Source organism: Salmo salar, chromosome 22 (assembly GCF_965601325.2).
Source record: "Salmo salar chromosome 22, fSalSal1, whole genome shotgun sequence".
NCBI classification, from domain to species: Eukaryota; Metazoa; Chordata; class Actinopteri; order Salmoniformes; family Salmonidae; genus Salmo; species Salmo salar.
This window is the reverse complement of record NC_138312.1, coordinates 36,962,940-36,988,517: the sequence shown is the minus strand read 5'-3', so window position 1 is coordinate 36,988,517 and position 25,578 is coordinate 36,962,940. Positions and strand designations below refer to the sequence as shown.

General features: G+C 41.7%; 2 protein-coding genes across 7 annotated transcripts; one reads left to right on the top strand and one right to left on the bottom strand.

Moving 5' to 3' along the window:
* Window positions 1-10,500: 10,500 nt before the first annotated feature.
* LOC106583346 (E3 ubiquitin-protein ligase NRDP1) lies at window positions 10,501-22,576 on the bottom strand. 5 transcript variants are annotated; one of them, XM_014167433.3, is made up of 7 exons: window positions 22,422-22,576; window positions 21,916-22,047; window positions 19,294-19,409; window positions 15,701-15,972; window positions 15,233-15,368; window positions 14,950-15,053; window positions 10,501-14,404 (listed from the first exon to the last, which is right to left on the bottom strand). In XM_014167433.3, exons 3-7 carry the CDS (start codon window positions 19,381-19,383, stop codon window positions 14,050-14,052), a joined length of 957 nt encoding a protein of 318 aa, XP_014022908.1. In that variant the 5' UTR covers window positions 19,384-19,409; window positions 21,916-22,047; window positions 22,422-22,576; the 3' UTR covers window positions 10,501-14,049. The 5 variants fall into 5 exon arrangements, with proteins under 5 accessions (XP_014022908.1, XP_014022909.1, XP_014022910.1 ...); XM_014167434.3 differs by having other exon boundaries at window positions 22,465-22,574; XM_014167435.3 differs by lacking the exon at window positions 21,916-22,047 and having other exon boundaries at window positions 22,422-22,560.
* A 155-nt stretch (window positions 22,577-22,731) lies between these two features.
* On the top strand, window positions 22,732-25,341 carry LOC106583347 (SOSS complex subunit B1). 2 transcript variants are annotated; one of them, XM_014167438.3, is made up of 7 exons: window positions 22,732-22,911; window positions 23,149-23,288; window positions 23,672-23,810; window positions 24,013-24,084; window positions 24,184-24,268; window positions 24,403-24,445; window positions 24,745-25,341. In XM_014167438.3, exons 2-7 carry the CDS (start codon window positions 23,210-23,212, stop codon window positions 24,906-24,908), a joined length of 582 nt encoding a protein of 193 aa, XP_014022913.1. In that variant the 5' UTR covers window positions 22,732-22,911; window positions 23,149-23,209; the 3' UTR covers window positions 24,909-25,341. The 2 variants fall into 2 exon arrangements, with proteins under 2 accessions (XP_014022913.1, XP_014022914.1); XM_014167439.3 differs by having other exon boundaries at window positions 22,745-22,911; window positions 23,165-23,288.
* Window positions 25,342-25,578: the final 237 nt, after the last annotated feature.

Sequence of the window (25,578 nt, the reverse complement as noted above, 5' to 3'; positions counted from 1 at the left end):
TGACCAGGATGGGAGTAGCCTTGTCTAGATGGATGCTATTGGCATCCTCAGGGAAGTTCCAGATGAATACAAAGCTATGAATCAAATAGGTGAAGGCTTTACCACTACATTATTTTGGTGGTTGACAATAAATACAAATGTGGATTGGATTAATGACATCTATTATAATCAACAGAGATTCATGAATGAAACCGGGGATGCAGTAAAGGGGTTCTCTGACCAATTATCCGCCACCTCCCTCATGACCTGGTAAAATAGACTGACTCTCGATATGTTATTGGCAGAAAAGGGCGGTGTAGGTAGAATGATTGGGTTTCATTGCTGCACGTACATTCCTGATAACACAGCTTCAGATGGATCAGTAACCAAGGCCCTGGCCGGTTTAACCACATTAGCTCATGAGTTAGCAGAGAACTCTGGGGTGGATACTTCCCTGACAGGGTGGTTCAATAGCATGTTTGGGAAATGGAAAAGTGTTGTAAGTACTGTATTGTGGGCTGCTTTCACCTGTATGAGTGTGTTAGTGCTGTGTGGATGTTGTCTTGTCCCATGTGTGAGAGGTTTAATCACCAGAACTCTAGAGAGATCATTGACGCAGCAGATGGTGAGATATGGACCGATTCCGAACTCCGACCAGTGGGATGACGAATACAGGCCTCCAGGCCTGGAAGATGGCTCCGTCTATTTTAACCACGAGGAGCTAATGTTTCATGAAACAATCTTCAATGTTTAGACTGACTGTTCCTTTCATGATAATTATGATGAAAATCCTGAAACGAAGTGTCATAATTGGATATAGGACTAGGACAGTCATTGATGAGTATCGGATGTATATACATGTATTGGTTTGGTTAATCCTTGTATCACAATTATGTTTCCATATAGCATATGATAATCAATGTGTATTATTTAGTCATTTAAGGGTGGAATGATAAGGGAATTATATAATAAAAGGTAAATCAAATCAAATGTATTTTTATATAGCCCTTCGTACATCAGCTGATATTCTCAAAGTGCTGTACAGAAACCCAGCCTAAAACCCCAAACAGCAAGCAAAGCATGTGAAAGAAGCACGGTGGCTAGGAAAAACTCCCTAGGAAAAACTCCCTAGAAAGGCCAAAAACCTAGGAAGAAACCTAGAGAGGAACCAGGCTATGAGGGGTGGCCAGTCCTCTTCTGGCTGTGCAGGGTGGATATTATAACAGAACATGGTCAAGATGTTAAAATGTTAAAATGTTCATAAATGACCAGCATGGTCAAATAATAATAATCATAGTAGTTGTCGAGGGTGCAACAAGCACGTCCGGTGAACAGGTCAGGGTTCCATAGCCGCAGGCAGAACAGTTGAAACTGGAGCAGCAGCACGGCCAGGTGGACTGGGGACAGCAAGGAGTCATCATACCAGGTAGTCCTGAGGCATGGTCCTAGGGCTCAGGTCCTCCGAGAGAAAGACAGAAAGAGAGAATTAGAGAGAGCATATTTAAATACACACAGGACACCGGATAAGACAAGAGAAATACTCCAGATGTAACAGACTGACCCTAGCCCCCCGACACATAAACTACTGCAGCATAAATACTGGAGGCTGAGACAGGAGGGATCAGAAGACACTGTGGCCCCATCCGATGATACCCCCGGACAGGGCCAAACAGGCAGGATATAACCCCACCCACTTTGCCAAAGCACAGCCCCCACACCACTAGAGGGATGTCTCCAACCACCAACTTACCGTCCTAAGACAAGGCCGAGTGTAGCCCACAACGATCTCCGCCATGGCACAACCCAAGGGGGAGGCGCCAACCCAGACAGGAAGACCACGTCAGTGACTCAACCCACTCAAGTGACGCACCCCTCCCATGGACGGCATGGAAGAACACCAGTAGGCCAGTGACTCAGCCCCTGTAAAAGGGTTAGAGGCAGAGAATCCCAGTGGAAAGAGGGGAACCGGCAAGGCAGAGACAGCAAGGGCGGTTCGTTGCTCCAGCCTTTCCGTTCACCTTCACACTCCTGGGCCAGACTATACTTAATCATAGGACCTACTGAAGAGATAAGTCTTCAGTAAAGACTTAAAGGTTGAGACTGAGTCTGCGTCTCTCACATTGGTAGGCAGACCATTCCATAAAAATTGAGCTCTATAGGAGAAAGCCCTACCTCCAGCCGTTTGCTTAGAAATTCTAGGGACAATTAGGAGGCCTGCGTCTTGTGACCGTAGCGTACGTGTAGGTATGTACGGCAGGACCAAATCGGAAAGATAGGTAGGAGCAAGCCCATGTAATGCTTTGTAGGTTAGCAGTAAAACCTTGACATCAGCCCTTGCCTTAACAGGAAGCCAGTGTAGGGAGGCTAGCACTGGAGTAATATGATCACATTTTTGGGTTCTAGTCAGGATTCTAGCAGCCGTATTTAGCACTAACTGAAGTTTATTTAGTGCTTTATCCGGGTAGCCGGAAAGTAGAGCATTGCAGTAGTCCAGCCTAGAAGTAACAAAAGCATGGATTAATTTTTCTGCGTCATTTTTGGACAGAACATTTCTGATTTTTGCAATGTTACGTAGATGGAAAAAAGCTGTCCTTGAAACAGTCTTGATATGTTCTTCAAAAGAGAGATCAGGGTCCAGAGTAACGCCGAGGTCCTTCACAGTTTTATTTGAGACGACTGTACAACCATCCAGATTAATTGTCAGATTCAACAGAAGATCTCTTTGTTTCTTGGGACCTAGAACAAGCATCTCTGTTTTGTCCGAGTTTAAAAGTAGAAAGTTTGCAGCCATCCACTTCTTTATGTCTGAAACACAGGCTTCTAGCGAGGGCAATTTTGGGGCTTCACCATGTTTCATTGAAATGTACAGCTGTGTGTCGTCCGCATAGCAGTGAAATTTGAATACAGAATCCATACTGATTAGTAATTAATAGTTATGTAGCATGTGTAATGAATAATTAAAGTACTGAACGTAAGTCCCATAAGGTCTAGTAGAAGACCCGGGATGAAGGGAAATGTGTGTGTGTGTGTTAGACTAAGGGAACTGTAGACGTGTTTGACCCGACCTGGAGAGTTTTAGGAGAAAACAGGGAGTAACCTTCAAGGTCCCCCTAATCTCGGGGGAAAGGAACAGACAGCACTGGATAGTGATTAACAGTGATTGGAACTCCAGGGAGGGATGTATGTATGTATGTATGTGCGTAGGATATCTACTGTTTGTGTGTAGGTATGTGCGTAAGTGGAGAGTTAGCATAAAATGAATGTCTTTGTTATTTGGACCTCAGAAAGTTCACTGATTAAACTGTACAGACCTTTTGCAGAAAGATGAGTCCTTGTCTAATTATTCTTTACCCAGTGTCTTACAAACCTTGGAAATTAGTCAAGGCTTATTGATTGTTAATTATTATCATTGGGATAGGAACATTTCAGTGACATGACCACAACTTCTGATCACAATCACAAGGTGGCTCATGGTAGAGAAATTAACATTCAATTCTCTGGCAACAGCTTTGGTGGACATTCTTGCAGTCAGAATGCCAATTGCATGCTCCCTCAAAACTTGAGACATCCCGAGGCATTGTATTGTGTGATGAAACTGCACAATTTAGAGAGTGGTCCTTTATAGTTCCCAAGCACAAGGTGCACCTGTGTAATGATCATGCTGTTTAATCAGCTTCTTGATATGCCACACCTGTCAGGTGGATGGATTATCTAGGCAAAGGAGAAATGCTCACTAACAGGGATGCATTTGTGTAATTTTATTTAGAGAAATACGCTTTTTGTGCATATGGAACATTTGTGGGATCTTTAATTTCAGCTCATGAAACATGAGACCAACACTTTAGATGTTGCGTTTACATTTCTGTTCAGTGTAGATCCGTCTCTTTACACTACCATAAGTATTTCTCCTGGACCTAGTTGTGTCGTTAAAGTAGTGTAAAGAGGCCCTTAGATTCAGAATCTATTGTGTTCTATGTAAGCCATTGTTCCAACAAATATTTTACAAACTTGAGTTGAGAAAATTAAAATGGATACATTCTTCAACTGAATTATAAGTGCATTGTATATACATTTAAATAGGCATAACACAGTAATTATAAGGGAATAATACTTACGTAAGAGTATTAATAACAGCCTACCCATCACCATTATTAACTCGTTTTGGAACATCAAATTACACTGTAGGCTAGTGTCCAAAATCAGTTCCAACCTTGTTAGTCAAACAAGTCCAAGGCGTCGTTAGATAGGCAAAGAAAAATATTTTTACCTTTCAGGTGCCATAGTCTACACATTGTGTGTTATCGGCAGGTGGTCATAGCTCTTTCACTAGGCTACATTTGCTTACAGGTGGAGATTAATCAATTATAAGGGAATGTAAGAACAGCTTACTTTGCATAAATACCTTAGTGAAGTAAGTCCTAATAGATGGCAATGGTGACGAGAGACAAGTGGACCTGAAAGAAACCCGTTGTCCACAGCAGAATTCAGTCGAACATGGGTGAAGTTAGGTGTCCACAGCAGAAGTCAGTCGAACATGGGTGAAGTTAGGTGTCCACAGCAGAATTCAGTCGAACATGGGTGAAGTTAGGTGTCCACAGCAGAATTCAGTCGAACATGGGTGAAGTTAGGTGTCCACAGCAGAATTCAGTCGAACATGGGTGAAGTTAGGTGTACACAGCAGAATTCAGTCGAACATGGGTGAAGTTAGGTGGCCATAGCAGTAGCGTAGCCATCCTAAGAGAGATGATGTTTTTAGTGTATTAGGGTCTTACATAAACGGATTTAGTGGGCAGGGAGGGGTTTGCCGCCAGCTTGCAACAAGTTACACAAGCACCACCTTGGTGACAATATAGGACAGTTCCTACTTATATTTTTTATGCGATAAGGGGTTAAAGTAATCTATTGGGACAGGAGGACCTTTTTGCAGTTGAATTTGTCTTTTGACAAAGGATAACTGACAGAATACTCCAGATTAAAAATACAAGAGCAACAGAATCACTGTCATCAAGAAGAGTGGATAGGTCAGAAAGGATACAATGTAGCTTCTCAGCACACAGCAGGTAGAATATTTCCTCATCAATACATGAACAAGTTGAGACATGGTGTAGGCCATTACAATGTAATGTTTTTCATTGGGGAAGATTTCCCCTTGTATTTGGAAATAAATAAAGTGTGTTTTTGTTATAAAACAAATTAACACAATACAACAATCCAAACCACCAGGAATTCTTATCTGCTTTTAATGAAAACATATCTCATAAAATAAAACTATGGATAGATACTGAAATGGAAGTGCATCAGTATGTGAATATTGATATATGATGGTGAACTATTTACAATAATTTTTAAAGGTTCAATAAATGTGTAATTCTAACCCAGTTGTGTGGTATTATTATCATCAAGTCAGTATGGCATCATCACAGTAACACACTAGTTCACATGAATAAGCAAAAAAGGCAAAGACAGGTGCAGCCCAAAACCAATTTAAAATATCAGGGGTACTTTCAGTTCGATTAAACGTTTGCTACGGTGGGTGACGGTTTGTCCTGAATGACACGTATCCGAAAACGTTAAACTTTCTTGAACCAACTTTGATGTACGTTTGCTCTGATTGGTAGGGTGTGACATGAAGCAATGAGTGAATTATTTAAAAAGGGCAGAGGCGATGCTGACTGCGTTCCCCAACCCAATCACTCCCCGTTTTTTCAACTGGTCGTTGAAAAAACTAACGAACAGCACCGTTTCCGTTTAATTGAATGTTACACACCATTTCCCCCCCGTACTGAACGCAGCCCAGTTCCTGAGTACAGGGGTGTATTAGTCCACACCATCGCAAACTGTAGCAAAACATTTTGCAACGAAAACCAGCATTTCTTGTTGGATAAGTTCAGGTTAGTCCCTTCCGTTTGGTTCCTAGTGAATACATCCTAGATTGCAGTTTAACATCAAAATACATATTTGTCCTGTCTCTCACTGCCCTCTACATTTCTGAATAGTAAAATGGAGGATCTAGCCACTAATCCTGCATCAATTATTTGGTAGTTTCATCAACATTCTGACTTTTTTGTTTCAAGTACAGTATTGTAAATCATCCATCCTCTAGGAAGACAATTCAAACTGAAGCTGCAGAGATGACAGTCACAACACTAAAATAATAAAAGCAAGAATCTGAAACGCAAGTCTTGGAGTGCTGTGTTTGTACCTCTGCTCGAGACAAGCTACTTAGTGATCTTAACTCACTAACCCATTGCTTCAAATCACTTCACTAGCCTTTGATTTAGGTATCCAAAAGAAGAAAGAGTTCAATATCTGTCTTAACCAATGAAGGAAATGGTTTGAGATTTATACTTGGTGCGACACAGCCTTTCGGGAAGTGAGTTTGAATCCCATACATGTAAGTATATCAAGGCACCTAACTGACAGAGCAAAGAGAGACAGCCACACAGAAAGAAGAAGCAGATTAAGACTAGGTTCCAGTTTCACAGCAGATCTTAAGCGGAATGTAGAGGGCAGTCTAGACATTGGTTAGCTTCAACCTCTTCCTCCGAGTTAAATACAAGTGTATTCATGTTAGAGGTCGACCGATTATGATTTTTCAACGCCGATACGGATTATTGGAGGACCAAAAACCCCGGTACCGATACCGATTATTGGAGGACCCAAAAAGCCGCTACCGATTAATCGGCCGATTATTATTATGATTTTTAATATATATATATATATACACACACACACACACACACATACACAGCTCTGAAGTGACAACGATACTGAAGAGTCTGCTTAGGAGACAAATACTCTCAACTGTTTGAATAATAAAAATAGAGTTTAAGTTACCTGTGATGAATGCTGAAAACAAAAACTGTAATTTCTATATGCAGGAAATCCTATTTTAATAATGGGCATGGTAATAATTGACTACCAAAGTGCGAGTCATAATTCCCATGACACCTTCTAGCAAAATCTGAAAAGCGGTTCCTTTATTTATTCCATAGGATATTCTTAGATGAACGTAAAATAAGGTCTGTGTTTGGTTTAGGCTTACACCACCTTGCCAATTTTATAACTGTGTAGATATCCATAGGATATAACTCTGATCAATATAAGCGAAGATACATTTTTTCGTAGAGTGGATTTATGAAAATATGTTGACAAACGTTACCTAGTGAGATTTACACGGGTATCAAAACGCCGAGGCGGTTAAGCACAAAACACAGACCTTATTTGAAGTAGATCAAGACATTCCCTATGGAAGACATGAACGGTAAAATAATGAAGGAACCCCTTTCAAGTTCAGCCGCAAGTTATTACAGGAATTATGACGCGTCGACCATTTCTCTCTAAACCATATACCTTTGACTATTACGAGCCTGCTGCTGCCTACCACCGCTCAGTCAGACTGCTCTATCAAATCATAGACTTAACTATAATATAATAAACCTTAGGTCATTAATATGGTCAAATCCGGAAACTATCATCTCGAAAACATTCTTTCAGTGACATACGGAACCGTTCCGTATTTTATCTAACGGGTGGCATCCATAAGTCTAAATATTCCTGTTACATCGCACAACCTACAATGTTATTTCATAGTTCCGTAAAATTCTGGCAAATTAGTTCGCAACGAGCCAGATTCTGTATATCCTGATTCTGCGTGCAACGAACGCAAGAGAACTGACACAATTTCACCTGGTTAATATTGCCTGCTAACCTGGATTTCTTTTAGCTAAATATGCAGGTTTAAAAATATATACTTCTGTGTATTGATTTTAAGAAAGGCATTGATGTGTTTATGGTTAGGTATAGTCGTGCAACGATTGTGCTTTGTTTTGCAAATGAGCTTTTGTTAAATCATCCCCGTTTGGCGAAGTCTGCTGTCTTTGTTAGGAAGAAATAGTCTTCACAGTTCGCAAAAAGCCAGGCGGCCCAAACTGCTGCATATACCCTGACTCTGTTTGCAAGAGAAGTGACACATTTTCCCTAGTTAAAATAAATTCATGTTAGCAGGCAATATTAACTAAATATGCAGGTTTAAAAATATATACTTGTGTATTGATTTTAAGAAAGACATTGATGTTTATGGTTAGGTACACGTCGGAGCAAAGACAGTCCTTTTTCGCGAATGCGCACCACATCAATTATATGCAAAGCAGGACAGGCTAGATAAACTAGTAATATCATCAACCATGTGTAGTTAACTAGTGTTTATGATTGATTGATTGATTGATTGATTGTTTTTTTATAAGATAAGTTGCTAGCTAGCATTAAACTTACCTTGGCAACGTAAAGCAGGTGGTTAGAGCGTTGGGCTAGTTAACGTAAAGTTGCATCCCCAAGCTGACAAGGTAAAAATCTGTCGTTCTGCCCCTGAACAAGGCAGTTAACCCACCGTTCCTAGGCCGTCATTGAAAATAAGAATGTGTTTAACCTCTTACATCTAGACGTTCCGCTAGCGGAACACCTGCTCCAATATCCAATGATAGGCGTGGCGCGAATTACAAATTCCTAAAAAATACAAAAACTTAAATTTTTCAAACATTTGACTATTTTACAGCATTTTAAAGACAAGACTCTCGTTAATCTAACCACACTGTCCGATTTCAAAAAGGCTTTACAACGAAAGCAAAACATTAGATTATGTCAGCAGAGTACCCAGCCAGAAATAATCAGACACCCATTTTTCAAGCTAGCATATAATGTCACATAAACCCAAACCACAGCTAAATGCAGCACTAACCTTTGAAGATCTTCATCAGATGACAACCCTAGGACATTATGTTATACAATACATGCATGTTTTGTTCAATCAAGTTCATATTTATATCAAAAACCAGCTTTTTACATTAGCATGTGACGTTCAGAACTAGCATACCCCCCGCAAACCTCCGGTGAATTTACTAAATTACTCACGATAAACGTTCACAAAAAACATAATTATTTTAAGAATTATAGATACAGAACTCCTTTGTGCAATCGAGGTGTCCGATTTTAAAATAGCTTTTCGGTGAAAGCACATTTTGCAATATTCTGAGTAGATAGCCCAGCCATCACGGCTAGCTATTTAGACACCCACCAAGTTTAGCCCTGACCAAACTCCGATTTACTATTAGAAAAGTTTGATTACCTTTGGTGTTCTTCGTCAGAATGCACTCCCAGGACTGCTACTTCAATAACAAATGTTGGTTTGGTTCAAAATAATCCATTGTTATATCCAAATAGCGGCGTTTTGTTCGTGCGTTCAAGACACTATCCGAAGTGTAAATAAGGGTCACGAGCACGACGCATTTCGTGACAAAAAAATTCTAAATATTCCATTACCGTACTTCGAAGCATGTCAACTGCTGTTTAAAATCCATTTTTATGCAATTTTTCTCGTAAAAAAGCGATAATATTCCGACCGGGAAAGCGTGTATACGTACAAAGAGAGAGAAAATAAAAGCATGGGATCCCCTCGTGCACGAGCCTGAGTTTCATAGTACTGTGACCGGCCACTATCCAAAACGCGCTACTTTTTTTTCAGCCAGAGCCTGCAAAGCCACGATTCAGCTTTTTGCCGCCTTCTGAGAGCACATGGGAGCCGTAGGAAGTGTCACGTAACAGCAGAGATCCCCTGTATTGGATAGAGATAATCAAGAAGGGCAAGAAATGGTCAGACAGGGCACTTCCTGTAAGGAATCTTCTCAGGTTTTGGCCTGCCAAATGAGTTCTGTTATACTCACAGACACCATTCAAACAGTTTTAGAAACTTTGGAGTGTTTTCTATCCAAAGCGAATAATTATATGCATATTCTAGTTTCTGGGCAGGAGTAATAATCAGATTAAATCGGGTACGTTTTTTTATCCGGCCGTGAAAATACTGAAAATACTGCCCCCTAGCCATAACAGGTTAACTGACTTACCTAGTTAAATAAAGGTTTTTTAAAAAATGAAATAATCTAAAAAAATAACAATTTTTTTTTACAAAATGTAAAAACAAATCGGCAAATCGGTGGCCAAAAATCGGCAATTCCGATTAATCGGTCGACCTCTAATTCATGTTTGTGTGTGTCCATTTTTATTCAGTCACCCCAGGAATTGAATTAATTGAATTTAGACTAATGTAATGAATCAGCAGAGGTAAAGTGTGTGAACTTGTTCATTATTTGGTGGATGGAAGTAAAACCAAATAGTTTTGTTCTCAAACTAACAAGTTACACAATCAAATGAACTAAACCAGAATAGTCCAAACTGTTTGGAATAATAGCATCAGTAAAAGCTTTGCTAATTGTGGTGATGGATTCAGGGTCACAAATCACCTAACCTTATCTGGGAAAAATATTACAAATCAGCAAAGCCACAGGGAAGTACTTCATGTATGACTACTTACACAGAATATTAGGATAAGCTACATGATGTACAGTGATATTTTAGTGACATGCTATTTGACAATGATTAAAATAAACCAAACCTAAATAATTTAACAAAAAACAGAACAGACTTTTGGCTGATGTTATTTTGTACACAATTGCTATGGATACATGCTTTGGTAGCCTCTGAGAATAAGTATTTATTTTCATACAAATTGGACCCACTTCTAACCAACTACATACATATCATAAAAGAAAAACAGTTCAAATACAGGACTCTCAATAACTCAGACAAATCATACACACAACAATAACATCACAAAAAACACAAGGTGTGAAACTCAAACCAAAAGAAAGTTCCATGTCTTCACTGTCCATCTACTACTCCTTCTATCAGAAGTGACATTCCTGATTAGCTCTGCATCCCGAGGATGAACAAGGGCATTCCTGATTAGCTCTGCATCCAGAGGAAGAACAAGGTCTGTTGTTGACAAAGGGGAAGGTGATACCATATTAAATGTGATAGTGTAATGATGGAAAATGTAATTGGTCCTTCCCCCCAAAAAATGTGATAAAACATGCTCTGCATTTACATTCAGCGCCCCCCGCGTCTATGTGCATCCCAGGGCTCACATATAGAGCACATCCAATAGGATTCACTTAACCAATCCAAGCATGCATTCCTTCTCCTGAGCAGGAAATAATCCACATTTCTCAGCCCAGGGAGAAGAGAGAGTGCCATGGAAAAAGATAGAGAGCTAAACTCTCAAAGGTCCTGAAGAATTGTGTAGTCCCTGACAGAGATAGTCTCAGAAAAAACATTCAATCACAATGATCAAAACCTTATGATGCTGCACTGAAGTATGCTTAATGGCCTATATGTTAGTTTCATTATTGATAAGATGACTTTCTGGTGAAATCACATACCCAGAGGCCATTGGGGGGGGGTATGAGCCAGCTCATTACACATCTGAGCCAATGGGATATTTTGTCAGCAGCAGAGGGGGCAGGGAGAAGGCAGATTAGCCAACAATCTTGTTTCTCTTGAGATTCCATTTAAAACAATCTTCCTTCCTATGCACTCTACTGATAAATCCTTGTTAGTTTCTCTAAATCAAAAAAAAATGTGTTTAAGGCAGAGCAGGGGAATCCTGACTGAGTGTCTCCTTCAGGGTGTTTATCCTTCACTTCTATTTCCTCTACCCTCTTAGAGACCCCTGTTATATTTTTCCCTGTCCCTCCAACCCTTGATTTGTCAAGGTATAGGCAACTAGATTCCGATTTTTGACAGAGTCGATGGTCGGGGGGCCGGAACATAATGACAATTTGCACACTGCAAATTGACCACAACTAAGCCTAAAAATAGATTTTATTTGATCACTTAAGTACAGTCGTGGCCAAAAGTTTTGAGAATGACACAAATATTAATTTTCACAAAGTCTGCTACTTCAGTTTGTATGATGGCAATTTGCATATACTCCAGAATGTTATGAAGAGTGATCAGATGAATTGCAATTAATTGCAAAGTCCCTCTTTGCCATGCAAATGAACTGAATCCCCAAAAAACATTTCCACTGCATTTCAGCCCTGCCACAAAAAGGACCAGCTGACATCATGTCAGTGATTCTCTCGTTAACACAGGTGTGAGTGTTGACGAGGACAAGGCTGGAGATCACTCTGTCATGCTGATTGAGTTTGAAAAACAGACTGGAAGCTTCAAAAGGAGGGTGGTGCATGGAATCATTGTTCTTCCTCTGTCAACCATGGTTACCTGCAAGGAAACACGTGCCATCATCATTGCTTTGCACAAAAAGGGATTCACAGGCAAGGATATTGCTGCCAGTAACATTGCACCTAAATCAAACATTTATTGGATCATCAAGAACTTCAAGGAGAGCGGTTCAATTGTTGCGAAGAAGGCTTCAGGGCGCCCAAGAAAGTCTAGCACCGCCAGGACCATCTCCTAAAGTTGATTCAGCTGCAGGATCGGGGCACCACCAGTTCAGAGCTTGCTCAGGAATGGCAGCAGGCAGATGTGAGTGCATCTGCATGCACAGTGAGACGAATACTTTTGGAGGATGGCCTGGTGTCAAGAAGGGCAGCAAAGAAGCCACTTCTCTCCAGGAAAAACATCATGGACAGACTGATATTCTGCAAAAGGTACAGGGATTGGACTGCTGAGGACTGGGGTAAAGTCATTTTCTCTGATGAATCCCCTTTCCGATTGTTTGGGGCATCCGGAAAAAAGCTTGTCCGGAGAAGACAAGGTGAGCGCTACTATCAGTCCTGTGTCATGCCAACAGTAAAGCATCCTGAGACCATTCATGTGTGGGGTTGCTTCTCAGCCAAGAGAGTGGGCTCACTCACAATTTTGCCTAAGAACACAGCCATGAATAAAGAATGGTACCAACACATCCTCCGAAAGCAACTTCTCCCAACCATCCAGGAACAGTTTGGTGATGAACAATGCCTTTTCCAGCATGATGGAGCACCTTGCCATAAGGCAAAAGTGATAACTAAGTGGCTCGGGGAACAAAACATCGATATTTTGGGTCCATGGCCAGGAAACTCCCCAGACCTTAATCCCATTGAGAACTTGTGGTCAATCCTCAAGAGGCGGGTGGACAAACAAAAACCCACTATTTCTGACAAACTCCAAGCATTGATTATGCAGGAATGGGCTGCCATCGGTCAGGATGTGGCCCAGAAGTTAACTGACAGCATGCCAGGGCGGATTGCAGAGGTCTTGAAAAAGAAGGGTCAACACTGCAAATATTGACTCTTTGCATCAACTTCATGTAATTGTCAATAAAAGCCTTTGACACTTATGAAATGCTTGTAATTATACTTCAGTATTCAATAGTAACATCTGACAAAAATAATTAAAGACACTGAAGCAGCAAACTTTGTGGAAATTAATATTTGTGTCATTCTCAAAACTTTTGGCCACGACTGTACATTGAGACACGATCACAGCTCTCTTATTTTATTAGTGGGAGTACTTGAACAGATCTCCTAAATTCAACAGATTTTTAGCTGAATTCCTAGTGATTTCAGTATTTTTTGGACCAAAAAAACTAAAATCCCCCAAAATTGCTAAAAGCTTTAGGGGACAAAAAAAAAGAATAATAAAAAAAAACACTTGCGGGCTGGTTTTGGCTCGCGGGCCGCCTGTTGCCAACTTCCTGCCCTATACCCGTCTACTGGTGCTGGTGTCATATCTCCCTCATCCCTGCTTTGTCATAGGCTCTTCCCCTCCTCGTCATAGGCTCTTCCCCTCCTCGTCATAGGCTCTTCCCCTCCTCGTCATAGGCTCTTCCCCTCCTCGTCATAGGCTCTTCCCCTCCTCGTCATAGGCTCTTCCCCTCCTCGTCATAGGCTCTTCCCCTCCTCGTCATAGGCTCTTCCCCTCCTCGTCATAGGCTCTTCCCCTCCTCGTCATAGGCTCTTCCCCTCCTCGTCATAGGCTCTTCCCCTCCTCGTCATAGGCTCTTCCCCTCCTCGTCATAGGCTCTTCCCCTCCTCGTCATAGGCTCTTCCCCTCCTCATACTATCTTATAGGCACCCTATTCCCTTTATAGTGCACTACTTTTGACCAGGGCCCATAGGGAACAGGGTACCATTTGGGATGCAACCGTAGTGTTAGAGCATTCCCTGCTCCCTCCTCTACTAAGTTCAGGTCAGTCAGAAGTCTCCTCTCTGCTCTCCACCACCCTCAGCCGGGTCATAGTATCTCCTCCACCCCGTGGGCGAAGATCATGACCAGGCCTGGCTCCAGGATCATGTCCTCACCCATATGCTGGTTCTCACAGGCCATCACCACCACTGCCTGTTTCCCCGGGATACGCTTGGCCACGTAATTCTCATAGTACCGCCGGTTCATCTGCCGTGTCTCCAGCGTGGCCAGGCCGGCGGGCCAGTTCCTCTCGTGGGCGTTCTCGATCAGGTCGTTGACGATAGACGGCGGGCAGCCGCTGTCGATGAGCGAGCGTTTGATGACTGCCTGGAGGACAGCGTCCGGTGTTGAGATCATGCCGCCCCAGCGGGTGACGCGCGCTGGCTGAAGGGAGTTGACCCACCTAGAAGGGGAAGTAGAGGAGAGGATGAGAGGAGAGGGGGAACTGGGATATTATGATGGCTATTTTAATCATGTAATAACAACTAGATGTGTCCTAATACGTAGTTATTATAATCATATAGAAATGGGACAATAAACCGGAAATGATCAACACCAACCATATAGAACACTTATCACAGGCATTTTGCTGATATCGTTCATTACAATAAGTATCCTATACTTGAGAAATGTGAAGTTTGAAATGAAATAAGTTGATGGCTACAACAACCATCAAACTAGTAGCTATAAATAATTTAAAGGGAAAAAAAACTACAACTGGTGCACATTAATGTTATAAACTTATTGTTCCATTTATCGTTATCGCATCAATTCAAGCAATTTATTACGATAAGGATTTTTGTCCATCGCCCAGCTCTATAATTATCACTTAAATTAATTATGCCTAAAAAAGGTGGAAAATGACGCAGCGTAGTAAGTTAAACTGTCTGATTGTAAAGTGTTCTGTGCAATTGAGTATTGCACCACAGTGCTTGATAATCCACTCACTCCAGGATCTCATTGTACTCAATGGTCTCCTCGAGGTTCTGCAGGTTGGGGTTGGCACTGCGGATGGCTCTCATGTACGCCTTCAACAGCTGGATGTCCCGTTTCTGGAGGCAGAGACATCACACTGGGCTTGCAGACCACGCTGCCGCAACATCACACAAACACTCGGATGTACAAGCACCGACACACACGCGTGAAAGCATACATACACTTGCTCACGCATACACAAGCACACCCTGACGCGCACACACACACCCGTATAACTGCAGACACACACACAGACCTGCTCTGCTAGCTGGTGCTTGTGTTCAGCAGCAGTCTTGTCCAGGTCGGTGACCTTGCCCTGCTGTTGCTGCACCACGCTGCGCAGGTGTTTGATGCAGTTGTGGCTGGACACCTCGTCTTTAGGCATCTCCAGTCTGAAGGGACGTAGGGAGGACATAACAGCTGATCAACAGTCTTTTTGCTAAGCCGACTCACAGCCCCAGTAAACTACAACCTTTAGTCAATACCCTACCCCCACAGCCCTGTTGACCCACTAACCCAGAGCTACTGTAGTAGCACCACTCGCCTACAGCAGAGTTTCCCTATTCGATTCTTGTCCCACTCTTGGAGTTGTGCTCATGCTCCCTCATATAGATGAAGTTTACAGTTTCACAGCTTTGCCTACTTAATTTATATAAAGGATTAACAAAACATGCTTTAAAATAGAGCCTTGAGTAACCCCTTTGTTGGAGCCAACCCAACTCACCCGCAGCCCTGCTCGCACTGGAAGGGCCTCTTGGGATTGTGCTGGCAGTCCCTGAGGTGCGACTGCAGCTGGTCGAGGCGCAGCACGGCGGTGCAGCCGAAGCCGGCATTGTCGCAGGTGATCTGCAGCTTGGACAGCATGTTGCGCATGATGCGGGGCACAGGGCGCAGGTGGGCCAGCGTCACCACGCTGCGGTCCACGGGGCATATCTGCTGCTGGGAGAACCACTGGGTGATGCAGGCATTGCAGAAGGCATGCTCGCAGTGAGGGGCCTAAGGATGGAAGGAGTGTCACACACACACAGGAAGAAAGGGACAGCAAACAATAAAGACCAGCTCTCGTGAAAAAGCATTCTATTGTTAGAAAAATATGTTCAGTTGATAATATAAATGTATAATATGACAATTTTGTTGTTAAAAACATGTTGACAGAGAGCGACATTCCGATTCAAATATCAAATTATTGGAATGACTAGAGGTAGGGTTGGGCAATATTGCCTAAAAATCATATCTACATTTTTTCAAACTTATGGGCGATTCACAGAATACACTGGGTGTACAAAAAATAACACCTGTCCTTTCCATGACATAGACTGACCAGGTGACTCCAGGTGAAAGCTATGATCCCTTATTGATGTCACCTGTTAAATCCACTTCAATCAGTGTAGATGAAGGAGAGGAGACGGGTTAAAGAAGGATTTTTAAGCCTTGAGACAATTGAGACAGAATGGATAACAAAAGATTTAAGTGCCCTTGAACGGGGTATAGTAATAGGTGCCAGGCGCTCCGGTTTGAGTGTGTCAAGAACTGCAACGCCGCTGGGTTTTTCAAGCTTAACAGTTTTCCGTGTGGACTAAGAATGGTCCACCACCCAAAGGACACCCCGCCAACTTTACACAACTTTGGAGTCAACATGGGCCAGCATTCCTGGGGAATGCTTGACACCTTGTAGAGTCCATGCCCGAAGAATTGTGGCTGTTCTGTGGGCAAAAGGGGGTGCAATTCAATATTAGGAAGGTGTTCCTAATGTTTTGTACACTCAGTACAAGCTTTGTTGTACAATTAAAAGGTCAAATACACTGCATTTAAAGCAGTCAACAATAATTAATTAATGCAGGGCTTATGAAATGATATCTAGGCTAAATGTAAGCCTTCCACAACCGTAAGACCCACTAATAATTACATTATTTTATCAAAATCATGTAATCAGCTTTTTTTGCAATAGTCACTGATCTGAAAATGTATTTTTGTTACAAATTTAACCAGAACCATGAATTATGCGCATTCACCAATAATGGAGTTGCCAGGTAATCTTTATGTTTAAAGTCTAGCCAACATGGATCTATTTGCTAGCTAACAAGGTAGAACAGTTCAGTTGTTATGAACGCACCCATCTGTCCGTCTCCAACTGTTGAAACAGCATGCTAGCCTCTTCACTTTGTTTAGATGCTGAAATCAAGTGGCCTACCTTATTTCTCAGAATGAGAACGAGTTAAAATGCTTCTAGTGGTAAGTGGTACAGCAATGCACGCGCAACAAACTAAGTATTCAGTTTTCAGAATCAATGTTCATTGATACTCCTGTTATAAACATAAGAAGGGTATCGTTAGAAACGTTCACTTCTCCTTACTTACAGTCAAATAATGTCTCCATGTGTTTCGGTGTCCATTCTGTTGGACCAAACCTCAAATGCAAATAGCGAGTTGAAACCACTTGTCACAGGAAGAAGCGATCGCTCCTCTTTGTTATTGTAAGTGGCAGAGGGAGGGGCCTGTTGTGTGGGGGAGGGGCTTGTGTGTGTGTAAATGGGAAGGTGCACACAGCACAGAAAGAGTGGAGGAGATGAGACCAAAAAGAAAACATGAGAACAAACTGACATGTTCATAAATAAAAACCTGAATCTTGCAATACAGGCCTTTGGAATACCGTGCAAAACCATACATTTGAATGAATTCGATATATTGCCCAGCCCTAACCAGAGAGCATGATAAAAAACTAAAGCCATTGAAAGAGGGAGTTCAGGTTACATTGGTGTATAGCAGTTCTGCTGTGGGTGAAGTGCTCATCAACGCAGGGGTGATGGTACTGATGACATCAGTGCGTGATGCTAAGCTAGCGACGGGCCGGCTAGTTTCTGCTGGCTACAATTGCCATTCCCACTACAGTTCCTGGGTGTGTCAGGAAGAAAGCTACTGGTAGCAATGAATTCCCCAGATACTGAACCTTCTTGCCCTCTGTTCCCCATGCAGTCCCTGGGTAAGTTCCAAATGGCATCCTAGTCCCTATATAGTGCACTACTTTTGACCAAGGCCCTGGTCAAAAGTAGTGTATTATAGGGAATAGGGTGCCATTCCAGACACAGTCATAGTTCTGATTCTTCCCATCTCAGTGGGGTTCTGTGCTGCAAAGCTGCTGATTCATACTGGGGCCCCAGAGGGAGTATAAATTATCATCACACAGCTGAGTGCAGATGCAAGCAAACTGAATTCCAATTCTTCCCTCTCTCTCCATATTCTATGTCCACATTCCTGTACTGCTGCCAGCATTCTGCACATAGTCCAAGGACAGCTCTGAATGCATAGGCTACATTGACTGAAAGTGACGCTGAAGGGTCACACTAGCTCCTTGCTGAATTAACCTAACAACACATGTGCCCACAGACAGATGCAATCACTCTCTCCTAAACACAGTGCAAAACAAAGAACACTAATAACACCAATTAACCAATCCCTAGGCTGGAAAAAGTGTTTTGTACTATAAAAAGCACAATCCAGCAACCATTTGCTCCAAGGGCAAACATGTAGGAAAATAATGCCATCCTCTTCAAGTGTGTCTATTTAAAGCAACTCACCTCATGGTTGGTCTCGGTTTGGGAGATCGGTTTGTTATGTTAGCATCCCTATGTTTTATTTACATTAACAGGACTAAGCATCGCCACTCACTTCTTCTATCCTGATTACCTACACCTCTGCACCATCTTTACGCACCACTACAAACATTAGGCTCTTCTCATTCATCTAGAACAAGAATGGACAGACCTTCCTCCAGAGCTCATCTCTCCATATTTCCTTCTTCCCTCTACCTTCTGTCCTCTCCCATTGCTGTCACTGCATCCCTCTGAAAGTCTATTATCCTGTAAGCTCTCCTCCCTCCCTTTAGCCCATTCTCATGTCTGTTATCGCTCCCACCCCCACATACAAGCATTGGATCTTCATCACTGGAGCGTCATCATAGAGAATTAAATGTCTAGTGATATAATGTATATAGAAATACAAGAACAGCATGTCAGCAAGAGCACTTTGGACAAGATGATAATCATCTTCTTAGCATCACAAAATAAAATGTCCTGCGCACGGCCTACAGGACTGAAATGTCTGGTTTTCTTCTCCTTTCTCTATGACAAATGGAACAGCATGTGTGTGGTCAACACGTTGACAAGAACTGGATCCTATTTGACTGAAATGGAACTGAATTTACAACACACTGACAATTCCTTATTTTTCAGTGACTGAAGCAGCACTGATTTTTTTTAAACTTTGAAATGCACTGCTTCTCCAATGGCTGAAATGGTACTGAGATGTGCACGTCACTGACCTGCACGGGCTCCTCCAGGACTCCACTGCAGATGGGGCACAGCAGGTCCTCATCCACTTCCCCCTGGAACCGGGTGACGTCGTAGCCCATGGCACATCCCCAGATCCAACTACAATCTACAACACAGGTGAGGAAATGGTAAGCCTACAGAGTACAGACCAACACGACAACCTACATGCCATCCCACGTGCAGGATTATAAAACGACATGGAACACCCTCAAAGAGAAAAAAAAAAGTCTAGAATTCAATTTGCCAGAACATACCTTCCCTACCGTTACGCTTGTTTACATGAAGCTGCACTGGGGTCGAAATGCAATCAAGGTTACATTAAGACACTGTGGAGCCGGCACGAGATATTGATTGGAAAACGTACGTCAGTGCAGGGATGGGATATGCCAATGTTATCCAAATTTGACCTTTATCCACACTGCTCCATCGAGAAGGTGTCTTCATGTACCCATGATTGCCTTCCGACTTCAGTGCAGCTCAGTGTAAACAAGCGTAACAGTAGGGTCGATATCTTCTCGCTTAGTTCTCAATCATGTTCAAAATAAACAACCTGTATATACAGTGCATTGACTTATTCCACATTTTGTTGTGTTACAGCCTGAATTCAAAATAGATTAAATAGGCTTTTGTTTACCGGTGTTTTTGTGATGGTCGAGTTTGCAAAACAAACACCCACTGGATTGATGAAAATAGTCATGATATCATTCTGCCAGGTAAGCAGTCTACTTAGTAGTTCATATTTAATTGAGGAAGTCTCCATCTACCAGAAGACCGTTTTCATTAGCATCATCCTTAACAGCTACACAACGTGGTAGACGTGCATCACACACACAGACAGGGGTATTCTCGTTGCCTCTTCAGAAAGTTGCAGGAAATACAAATCACTGATGCATTCTGTTGATGCCAAATGAACAGCAATGCGATTCGGTAGGCTACACTGACTGACAAGAGGAGAGTCAGTGACTTTAGCGTAATGTCTGGCAAGCCCGACAAACTAAAAAAGGAAATCTTGGAAATCCTTTGGTTTAGATACCATGGACATACAGTATAACCAGGTTACATGATTTAGGAATGGCAAAGGGATTAGGGCTGTCCCTGACAAAAAAAAGAATCTTGGTCGACCAAGAGTTGTCTGTTCTTTCGAGCAATCGATTGTTCAAAAATGTCTCACTCTGAATAAAATCAACTATATGTAGGCAACTGAGCTTGTCTGATGCTTTAAGCACTGCGATTAAAAATGAAGACACTCAAATTACTAAAGAGGAAACCATAGATCAATATAGTCTAAACAAAATTTTAATAAATAAATAAATAAATAAACTGTCCCCGACCCTCCACCTGCTGCTGGCCTTCGCAGATTCTGCCCGTTAAGCTCCTGAAGTTGCCAGTAATAGGCTACACCAACAGTCGGCAACATTTTCCATTTGGAGTGCCAGGTTATCGTACCATTTTTACCGATCTGTGCGCCAGTTATGAGTTTCATATGCACATTCTCATGGAACAGTTTAATTTATAATAAAGTCTTCATCTCAAAAATCAATGTCATGTGGTTAATCAACATTCTATCTAAATGAAAATTATACAAACCTAAAAGTAACTTATATTGCCATTGCCAATATGTAAAAATAGCCTCATAAAGCCAACAAATAAAAACACTGCAGCGCTCAGGTAGAAAATAGCCTGATAAAAAATAAATATCCTAGAAATCACATTGGCTACACATGGCCTGTCTGCAAGGAAGTTGAAACATTATATCAACTATTAACTCTGTGTGGCCTGAAGCTCTAGCTAACAAACTTGCAACATTGTATAAAATATTCTGGGCCCTCAGTTTCCTGCCCCAATGAGCTCCTGACAGACAGACACATTCCCTCTTGGACACTGCTCAGCGATGCAAATGACGACTTTTAAATCAGAACAGTCTATCGATTACAGATATAGGCTCGGATGTCGGAAAAGTTCCACTAGGATCTAGAAACTCTGGGCTAGACACTGAGACGAGAAAGTCTTTCAGAATTTAAAGCAAAGGGCTTGTCATTAATTAACAGAATCTGCTTGTCATTAATTAACAGAATCTACTGCACATCATCTCTCTGATGTGATTTCATTTTGAGATAGCCATTGTTTACGAAGAGTCAAGACTAACTATAAAGACACTTACCCACTATAGTGCAAGTGGGTTTTATTTTTGTCTAAGACTAGCGGTAGTATGAACATTTATGGTGTGGATACTTCTTGGGTATCAGTGCACTTAATGACCTGGATCTATCAAATGGTACTCCAATGAGTTGGAGCATGGATTAAATCAACAAGTATAAAACCCAACAATCTCAATGAATATGGACATAACTAAAACACTGACTTTATAGTAATCAATGATCAAAAGGTCAAATGACAGGGTATTTATGGTCACAGCCAGGGATCAGCCATTATTGACAGCAACAATGGAGCAATCAGGATTAAGTAGCTTGCTCAAGGGCAGATCAACAGATTATACACCTAGACGGCTCATGGATTTGAACTAGGAATCTTTCAATTATGGGCCCACGCTCTAAACGCTAGACTACCAGCCACCCCCAGTACCTGTACATGTGTGTTCAACGTCCACTCACCGGTGTCTTTCCTTCTTTGGGCCAGAATCCACAGCCCCCCTACTCATTGAAAATAAGGACCAAAGGGGCAGAGATATGGGAATGGAGAGGAGCAATCTGGGGCCTAGGTAATGATGTCCTGGGAAAATGAGTCTGGGGAAAAATAGTGACGTTATGCAACGTTGTTGGGATGAATAAAGTTACTGTCCCTTTAATATACTTTATAACCAGTTTACGATATGATTATAGCGCTGTTTGCTACTCAAACACGTAACTCATCATTACTGTTCCAAATGGAATACCGTAACGTTAGCTATGTGGCTAGCTGCAACCAGATGAAAGATACATATTGGACAATAATTAGAAAATCTGACGAGCCAGTGTGCACGCAAGTTAGCCACAGCTGACTAACTTACGTGAACAAACGTTAGCTAGCTAATTTATAGCTTAGCTGGCTGGCACAAGGTGGAATCACACAGGAAAAGAGAGCAAAGCTAGTGATATTTCGTCGAATTGAGAAACGTTACCTGTTGATATAACAATCAATGGTTAAATGGTATTTTAAATTACGTTTGCGTCAGTATTTGGGTTAGCATGCCAGCACGATATCCATTTTTTTCTTGATTCCCGTCACCACATTTCCACGTCCAGCCCACACTCCTGCAGCTAAGCAACCAAATTGTCAAATCGTTGATTGACAGTTGACTCCACCTATCTTCGGTACGATCAGTGTCCCTTCTCAGATAAAGGGCCTATCACATGATTATCTCTAAAGCACATCCTATACAGTCCATTGCCATTGGACACAAGTTTGATTGACGTTAAATTTGACCAATGCAGCAGCAGGGGACAAGTCTTCACTACTGTAGTGACATACTGATGCTCACGAAAAACAACTAGCTAGTCAGCGCTTTTACAAACAGGAAAACAATACTTATATTTAAACTGACTTGTCCCATGGCTTAAAATCCCTTATATCGGACAACGCAGCTGTAAACGACAATACACACCGTTGAGGTAAAGTTAATGTCATTTGTAGCTAACACCCTGGCACCCAGTTAGCTAGCTATAACTAACGTTAGCTAGATTGCTGCCATAATGCTCATAGGTCATGGCAGTGAGTAACGTTACTGCAGCTTGGTAAGCTAGCTACACCAGTTGCCAGACTGGTCCTTCTAGCTACTTTACAAGTCATTAGTCAACCTGGGTTGCATACTTTCTGATCGTGTATTCATACTTACGTCAACATTTCAGTGCTGCTTTGGTCCAGAGTTGACTTAGGTACAGTTGTGGATGCATGACGAGAATCTGAAAGATGACGACTGAGACCCACGTCAAGGACATCAAGCCAGGACTCAAGAATCTCAACGTTATCTTCATCGTACTGGAAACCGGTGAGGGGGGCTGTTTCAATTACTAACTAACTGATAACAGTATTATTAGGAATCAAATGTTTATGATCTTGTAATGCACTGGGGTGGGAAAAAAAAGTAATGTAAAATCTTACACACAATATAATGGCACAACTGAGGTTCAATAGTGAGTAACATCCTTCTTGTATGCCACTATGTAGTCTAATGAGAACAGTTCATGTTGGTTTATTTGAATCACGCCAGCCATCAAACCTGTGTTGAACCTTCCCTCTTTTTTTCCACAAGTGGATGTTTACGCTCCTCACAATGAGATATGACACTTTCCTTGTACAACTAGCTTGGTCCGTCTTTATAAAAAAAGCAAAAGCCACTGATTTATTTGTCCCTCATAACCCCTCACACAGGACGAGTGACAAAGACAAAGGATGGGCATGAGGTGCGGACCTGTAAGGTGGCCGACAAGACAGGCAGCATCAGCATCTCTGTTTGGGATGAGGTGGGGGGACTGATCCAAACCGGTGACATAATCAGACTCACTAAGGGGTGAGTTATTGAGTCACATCCCAGTCAACACCACTGTATGGACAAAGCTCCAAACCTACTGCTGAGTATAAAATCAATACAGAAATAAGACCACCCAGTCATGTCAACTTTACCTAACCGCATGAAGTTATTTGGATGAATACGTGCCATACGTTATTAGTAGTCTGCAATCTTGTATTGAAATTGCTGCCTTTTTCTCCAGATATGCGTCTGTGTTCAAAGGTTGCCTGACTCTGTACACAGGCAGAGGTGGAGAGCTGTTGAAGATTGGAGAGTAAGTCCTGTAGTTGCAGCCATGTAAATGTTGCTGAGAGATGCATGTAATTTCATAAGTTACTGGTCTAAACTAATGCCCACTTAATGTTTTATTCAGGTTCTGCATGGTGTACTCCGAGGTGCCAAATTTCAGCGAGCCTAACCCAGAGTATTCTAACATGGACCAGATGAAAAACAAGACGGTAAGGGGTGTTCTGAACTTAGGGATGTCAGTGTGTAAGCATGTCTTACTACAGGATGCTTTACGGAAGGATAGGGGAAAAATATTAAGTACCTTTTTCTTGTACTGTATGTTAACAGATTATTTCATTCCCAGGTACTCAGTGACCAAGGAAACATACTGAACAATAACTCAGCTGGTAAGTCCACTATCAGAGACCAAGAAAAAAAGTGACAAATGGAAGAGTTTCGACAACTACCTTTGTTAGTGTTTTTCAACAAAAGTAATTTTGACCTCTGCGGCTTAAGGTGCTATTTGCAACAATTCCACCTGCATGTCTCCAGCAGTAAACTAAATTGCTGCTTGAAGCTGTAAAGTTGCTTATTTTACCTGTGAGTGGCTGGTTAAGCCACCTTCAGTGTATAAACAGCAGTGTCTTCATTTTAATTGTGAACACTAACAACTTTCTAATTTGTACATTACAATTTCTTATTCTAGGAAATGACACTACCAATGGGAACGGTGTAAATTCACAAGGTTCCGGGAGCTCAACTAACCCTCCGCAGGGAGGGCGGGCTGGCAGTGGTGTCGGCAGCAGGGCAACCAATCCAGGAGGTACCACTGTCAATGGAAAGGAGACCAGACGTTCTGCCAAAAGATGATTAGAGCAGAGAGAAGCAAAGTCCATCACGTGCCAGATATTTCAAATGAGAGACTACCACTGAAGACTCGTGTTTCTTTTACAAACTGTGTAATCAGTCTTTATATATATTTGTATTTAGTTTTGTTGAAATTACCATGACCATTATCTTATTTACTTTGTAAAGTGGGTTAAGAAATAGTATCTTAATTAGGTTTGTTTAAGGAACACGGTTCACAAAAGATGTAACAAGAGTTTCCCTTACATTTTTTACAATTAAGCTGTTGAATGGGAAGTCGTGTTTTTTCAAAGGAAGACAAAGGGATGGTAACATCCCTGCCTGTTTAAAATGTGATACTTTTTAAAAACACAAATCAATGTTTTTCTTTAATTTTCTGCACTCAATGTTAAGTTTTTCCATGAGATGTCTAAAATATAAAATGACTCTTAGCTAATGTGGTGTGTAGGCTCTGTGTTCAAAAGGTAGCCTAAGGCTGACAGATAGGTGTGTAGTTGGATTTTGGAAATCAGAAATACAGTTCAAGTCACACTTATGTTGGAGTCATTAAAACTTGTTCTTCAACCACTCCACAATTTTCTTGTTAACAAACTATAGTTTTGGCAAGTCGGTTAGGACATCTACTTTGTGCATGACAAGTCATTTTTCCCACAATTGTTTACAGATTTCACTT